We start from the raw sequence: 7,211 nt of genomic DNA on the forward strand, positions 1-7,211 counted from the left end.
AGGCTCTTTGCTGAGGGCCCTTGACAGCACCCGCACCCAAACCCCTCAACCCCAGCCCCACCCCAGAGCCTGCACCCCCAGCCGAAGCCCTCACTCTCTCCCACACCCCAACCCCAATTCTGTGAGCATTCATGGCCCTCCATACAATTTCTATACCCTGATGTGGCCCGTGAGTCAAAAAGTTTGCCCATCCCTGGTCTAAGGCCACCAAATGTTCGCAGTTACATGGCCCATGAAGCTCGCCTCCATCACTCACTGGTTAAAGCTTCAAACAAGCCCCTTTGTGCTTTCTCCCATTCTGCCCCCCACACTCGGGAGGAGCTCCCTGTAAACATCAGCAAAACGACCTCCTCATCCCAGGGATTGTTTGATTCTTCAATTATTCCCATGTCCAGCAGGCTTGCCAGCTCCTTCTGAACCTGCTGCTGCAATGTACCAGTTCTGTGGGGTGCTTTGCTGGGTGCAGGTTGTGATTCCACAGTGTTAATCTTAGACAACTTTTGTGAGTCAGGCCTGGCCTGCTAGATAATACCTGGCAGTGACTTTCCAGCACAGTCATAACCTCTGTCTTTTCAGTTACGGTGACCTCTTCACACACCTCAATGCTCTCGAGTGGTATTCAGGCATCAGATCCGTAAGGGGCTGTCTTACAATCCTCTGCACAGAATAGCATCTTGACAACAGCTTCACTATTGTGATGCACTTTTAACAGCCCGAGGTGCATCCCTGCTGCGAGGCCTGTGTACTTTGCAGGTAACAGTGTGACCCCTCCCTACCACCTCGGAAGGCCCCTCCCATCAGTTTTGCAATTTGTACTTTTCCACGAGGAGTAACAACTGCAGCAGATCACCTGCATCAAATGATCACTCACAAGGACAGCAGGACCCCGTTTATCCCCTTGAATTGGGACCAGGGCCAGACTGGTTAACTAAAACTTCAGATAATCAGATGAATGGGAAAGTGCGAGGCTGCAGCGCCATCTAGTGACCATAACAGATACTGCTCATTTCTGGACCTGTGTGTGCTGGTTGTTGGGTTAATATGGAGAACCGGATAATGGAGGGTCGGATAAACAGGGTTCTACTGTACTGTGCTCATCCCATTCTTTCCGAGCTGCTTGGCTTTTAGTGAGGCTTCGCTTCGCTATTCCGATCATGGATTTAGGGAAACCTAATTTAGGCTCCTCCCTGTGAAGGGGAAAGGAAAAGTGAAGTGCTTCAGTAAGAGTAAACTTACCAGAATGAAATGGTTCCATTGTTTTCTGTTTCAAAAGGGCATTTGGCTTCAGAATTTTATTTCATTTTTTATGAGATTGTGTCTTTTATGTTTTGTGGCACACAAGCAGAGAAGTTAGAGAAAACATAAAATTCTCTTGCTGGAAGTTCGCAATGTTTTGCTAATTTGTTTCTTAGGAGCCAGAACAATAATGTGTGTGGAATCATCATTAATGTGTATTCTGTGTAGTTATGTTGTTGGCTTCTTTAGGAAATTTGCAAAAGAGGAGCACTGGGAAAGCCTGTCCCCCCCCCCCCGTTCCCCCCTCCCACATACGCACTACACATTTGCTGCCCACTGGTGCTGCCTGAGCAGTAGCATTGTGACATCAGAGATAATCCACCACTCAGCACTCCCTCCCTCCAGTTCATTTTCATACTTGGGGAGAATGACTGGCACCCTGGCTACCATGGCAACAGTTACCTTTGACAACTGATTGCCCCCAGAACATCATCACAGGAAGGAAGTTGGTAATGAAACAGGGCCACATTTGGACAGGCAGGACAGCCTCCTGCTGTGCTCATTTGGGTTTGTCCCGTGATAGGGTCCAGTGTTTTTTTCCAAAGGGCAGTTGTTTGCTACTTTCCATAGTAAGGGCCAGGTGAAAACAAGATGCAAAATTCCAGCTCTTTTTCTTGGATATTGTTTATCTGCTTCTTACACATTCAGGGTTCTAGCTGAGAACTTTCACTGAAACAGAAATTGCATAAAATAAGTTTTGTTTTAATACAGTTTAATTTAATTACTTTCCATACTCTGATCAACACGGCACTGAGTGGTGAAACAGAGATTTTCACAAAGATAACAATGGCAATAAACTATATACTGAAAACAACACATGAGTAAGAGCTTCATTGTTTAAATAACACATATATAAAATATTTTCTTTCTATTTAAAAAAAACAAAGGAAATCAACAAACAAAAACCCCTTCCTTTAACGTTACTTAAGTTTGCTTTCATCAATAAACTAAACCATAACATAATTAGGAAACACAAAGTCAAAGTTTTAAAAAGGATTAAAAGTTTACAAAGTTTTGCATTCTCAGGTTAGCAAAGGTCATGCTCTCAGAGTTCAAGTAAATTGGAAAACCAGCATCATACATTGCAAGTAGCACCCTGGGCCGGCAAACAGGATGGAACATGGCAGGTACCATTGCTGGAGCAGATGCTGCATGCCAGGGACCAAGTCACGCTCTCCGCCGCACTGTTACAGCCCCTTGGGAATCAGTGATGAGAATGATGTTAAACCTACCCCGGGCCATTCCACCAGCACAGTATAACCACACCCTGTCCTTCCCCTGGATTGCTCCAACCTGCCTCCTAGAGCAGGTGCTGGGTCGGGGAGACAAGGGATGTGTTCTACATCAGGCACAGAGCCCATATCCCCCCAGTGGCAAAAACCTTTGCAAAACTTTTCAAGATAATGCATCTGCATGTGATTATCCCCTGTCCCCTAGAGAAATACGGTGTATTTTAATGAGTCTGCCCTTACTTGTCTTGATGATCAGAGCTCAGAGGTGCTACAGGGATCCTCTCCCAAATGATGCTATGCCAAACATAAACGCACTTCCATCCTATACTTTGAAATCAAGAGAGATGACATCTCTCCGAAGGTAGGAGTGAACACTATTTCCAGTACAATAAAACTGAAATCTCCTTTTGATAGTTACATCAGGAAATAGCTCTTTTCAGAACACCTTGCCCAAGGCAGAAATTTGCAGAAGTCAACTTGTTGATTATTTGAATCTATAATGCAGCCACGTGGGAACAGAAAGGAGATTGTTCTGAGTCTTTCACATGAATTCTCTCTTACAGTCCATACCTTGGGTGACTTCTGGAGTGGATTATTGCAATGTTCTCTACAATGAGCCACTCAGCCCAAGCACAGCTACTGCCAAATGCAGGTGTCCACTGAATTGCAGGGGATATTACACCTAGGAGGACATCCGGGACCATTGAAGCTAATGGGAATTTTGCCATAGACTTCAATGAGTCTGAGATTAAATATGTGGGGAGTGATGGTCGAGCATTCTCACTGGGGGTCTCCTACACCTGGAGGTCATTTCCCTGGGCACACACATCCAAACTCTGAGTTTTCAAGGCACAGCGTAAGGCTCAGCTCTTTCTCTGAGTGCCGTGTGGAGGTTTGGTTGTGGCGAGCACGGCGTATTGGAATGCATGTTCATTAACACTTTGTAGAACATCACTGCTTTGCCGAGCAGAGACAATGTCTACCAAGGCTCAGTCCAATGAAAATAAATCATTTTCTGTGAATCGGATGGGCTTTCAGTGACATGGTCAGCTCAGATGCTCTACTGAGCATTATGTAGAATGTGTTTACATTAGTCTTTTCTCTGATGTTTTTAACTCCATCTTTCCTTGACTTAAATAGAGGGGAATTCTACAGCCTCTTTTGAGAGCACTTTTCACTTGCACATAGATAGATAGATAGATAGATAGATAGATAGATAGATAGATAGATAGATAGATAATGTGTTTTAGGAACTGAGATCTGTGAACAGGCAGGAGAGCTCCTTTAGCATTAAAAAATATTTATGGTCATCAATCCTGCACTTCCTTTAAAAGTGGGGGTAGGAAATAGCTTAATAGAAATTTGCTAGAATGTAACTATCTGATCTCTGGTTCTGATTGTCTCTTTAGAAGGAATTTGGTCTGCAGAAGCATTTGGATTCACCGGTCTTTTTATGAAACACTGAATAAACACACAGAAATTACCAGATTGAATCAGACCTGAGCTCCATCTAGTGTCTTGTCTCTGATAGTGACTAGTACCAGATGTTTCAAAAGAAGGTTTAATAACCTTCAATAGGCAGATGTGGAATAATCAGCCCTTTCCCCCATCTCGCCCTGATCTCTCATAGTTAGAGAAGAGATTGGTTTAAGCCCTGAAGCATAATGTTTAGTATTCCTTAAGCATCCGCATCCACACACCATGCCATATAAAACTGTCAAATCCCTCCAGTTTCTTTGTGGTTCTGCTTAACAGCACTCCTAGGATCTACAGACATTTCCCAACTTCTCAGCTCATCCAGAAGAACAGTTCAGACCAGCAAGGCACTGAGCACGTTAGCCCCAATCCAAAGAAACATATAAGCACATGCTTAACTTTAAGCAACTTTAAGAATGTAAGAAGCCCCTTTGAAATCAACATGCTTAAAATTCTGGGTGCTCCACTTCAGGAAAGATGGAGATAGATTGGAGACAGCCCAGGGGAGAGCAATAAAAACAATAAAAGGTTTAGAAGCACTGGGGGATGGACTAGATGACCTCTTCAAGCCCTACTTTTCTATGATTCTATGAAAAGATATGCACCTGCTTAAATGTTCTGCTGGACTGAGGGAAGAATGCTCAGATCCATGCAAGATCAAGCCCTAAATGACCTATTGTTCTTTGCTTGGATGCATTTGATGAAAGAAGTCAAGTCCTTCTTCCTTTCTATCTTCTGTAGAAGTGCACGTTAAGCAAGCTGCCTTTGAAGTTGAATAATCATTTTATTTGTTTCAGAGAAGCATCCTTGTTAGTCTGTATCCGCAAAAAGAACAGGAGTACTTAGAGATTAACAAATTTATTTGAGCATAAGCTTTCGTGGGCTAAAACCCACTTATTTGTAATATTTGTCTGAATGCCGACTGACTGACATGCTATTTGGCCAAAACCAAAGAGTGTGTAAAGAAATGAAAGACATGTGTGTGTATGTACGGCATGTGCATGAATATGTACACACACACACACACACACTTTTTCTTGATCTTTGGCCACAAAAAACATACCTGATGATCACACTAGACGTTCACTACCTTTTACATTGCCAGGGTGTTATGAATGAGAACCAAGCCATCCCCATAATTTCACAAACTGGAATGTGCGACATGAGCTAAGTACAATTAACAATTATATGATTTGGCAATCACTATTGTGACATGGGGTGAAGAAAAAGGTGCATTGAGGATATTGATATATGATTAAATAGGTTTACAGGCAGTTTCTTATCTCTATAAAGACAGGTTAAAAGATAAATCTATACATAGAATATTTTTTCTTATCATTATAAATATATGTTTCTAAAAATATATTCACTGTTGTTCATTTTCTCAGAAATATTCACCCCTGGCTACACACTTTTTCTCTGATCATTAGAAGTGTACGTAAGGTAATTTTCCAGCAGCCAAAGAACAAGAAGCTACAGGATTTAGTCAGCATGGCTGTAGTGTCCAGAAGGGATACATTTAGAAGCTCCATTTTTGAAATATTTTCTCAATGAAAGTATGTGCATAATGTGTTCTAGTTGGTAGCCGATGATTTAAAAACATGGAGGCATATTTCGGTGGGGGAAACTGTCAACCAATAACCAGAGTGCGATGCAAACTATGCGTTCCTCCTAACCATGTTATTGTTCCCAGGTATAATGGAGATCCATGGATTCTACTACTGTCTAAGGTACCAGTCCCACAAAATTGAACCTATTCCTTAATTTTATTTATGTGAGGCATTCCACTGAGTCTGTGAGGCTACACTAATAAGTGAAATTAAAATATCAACAGAATACAGGTCAAAATGTGTAAATCAGACTAAATGGCAGGGTAATGCACTTTCCTAGAGATAAAGGGTCTTTACGCATATGACCACAGTTCTTTATATTAGCATACACCATTTGCATAAGAACTAATGCCTTCCTTTATGGTTGATCCCGCAGCTAGCGCCCAAGGCTGAATGAATGGCTGGAGGAAATTGTACGGCAGTGACCGAGTTCATTCTCACAGGAGTGACAGATCGTCTGGAGCTGCAGGTCCCCCTCTTTGTGCTGTTCCTAGTGATCTATATTATCACCCTGGTGTGGAATCTGGGGATGATGGTTTTAATCAGGATCGACCCCCAACTCCACACCCCCATGTACTTCTTTCTCAAGAATTTATCTCTCGTGGATGCCTGTTACTCCACAGTCATCACTCCCAAGATGCTGATGAGCTTCTTAGCCGAGAGGAAAGCTATTTCCTATCCAGCTTGCATCATCCAATATTTTAGCTTCATATTGTTTGTCATCTCTGAGTGCCTTCTGCTGGCAGTAATGGCGTATGACCGTTATGTAGCCATCTGCAACCCGCTGCTGTATATGGTCATCATGTCCCCAAAGCACTGCCTACGGCTGGTGGCTGGTTCATATCTATGGGCCTTCCTGAACTCTGTGATACACACCAGCGGTTTGCTAAGATTATCCTGTTGTGACTCCAATATCCTGAATCATTTTTTCTGTGATCTCAACCCACTTCTAAAGCTCTCCTCTTCCGGCACCTCCATCAATCAGCTACTCGTTTTCCTCTTTGGCAGTCTGATTGAGGTGATCAGCATTGTGACCATCCTCATCTCATACATCTTAATTATTGTGACTGTGCTGCGGATCCGCTCCACCGAGGGCAGGCGCAAAGCCTTCTACACCTGCACCTCCCACCTGACGGCCGTCTCTATGTTCCATGGGACAATTCTCTTCATGTATTTCTGACCCAGCACCAGCTACTCGCTGGACACAGACAAAATGGCCTCCGTGTTCTACACGGTGGTGATCCCCATGCTGAACCCCCTCATCTACAGCCTGAGGAACAAGGATGTGAAGGACGCCCTGAGGAGAGCAATAGAGACAAAATTGAGGGCCCATCTTTCCCCAAAGGGTGCCATAATAGGACAACCCAATCCTTCAATGGCTTCTCTGCACACATAGGGCTTGTCTGCACTACGGGGTGGAGCAATGCTGAAGCGATAAATCCACCAGGGGACAATTTAGCAGGTCTAATGAAGACGCACTGGATCGACAGACTGTCACTCTGGCTTTGACTCCGGTACTCCACCAGAACGAGATGAGTAAGAGGAGTCTATGGGAGAGTTTCTTCTGTCGACCCAGCACAGTGTGAACCCTGTGGTA

At 43.6% G+C, this 7,211-nt stretch overlaps 1 protein-coding gene across 1 annotated transcript; it reads left to right on the forward strand.

Annotated features, from left to right (window-relative positions):
* Positions 1 to 6,011: 6,011 nt before the first annotated feature.
* LOC135977926 (olfactory receptor-like protein COR4) lies at positions 6,012 to 6,794 on the forward strand. Its single transcript, XM_065579079.1, has one exon. It carries the CDS (start codon positions 6,012 to 6,014, stop codon positions 6,792 to 6,794), a length of 783 nt encoding a protein of 260 aa, XP_065435151.1.
* Positions 6,795 to 7,211: the final 417 nt, after the last annotated feature.

Source organism: Chrysemys picta, unplaced genomic scaffold (assembly GCF_011386835.1).
Source record: "Chrysemys picta bellii isolate R12L10 unplaced genomic scaffold, ASM1138683v2 scaf79, whole genome shotgun sequence".
Lineage (NCBI taxonomy): Eukaryota > Metazoa > Chordata > Testudines > Emydidae > Chrysemys > Chrysemys picta.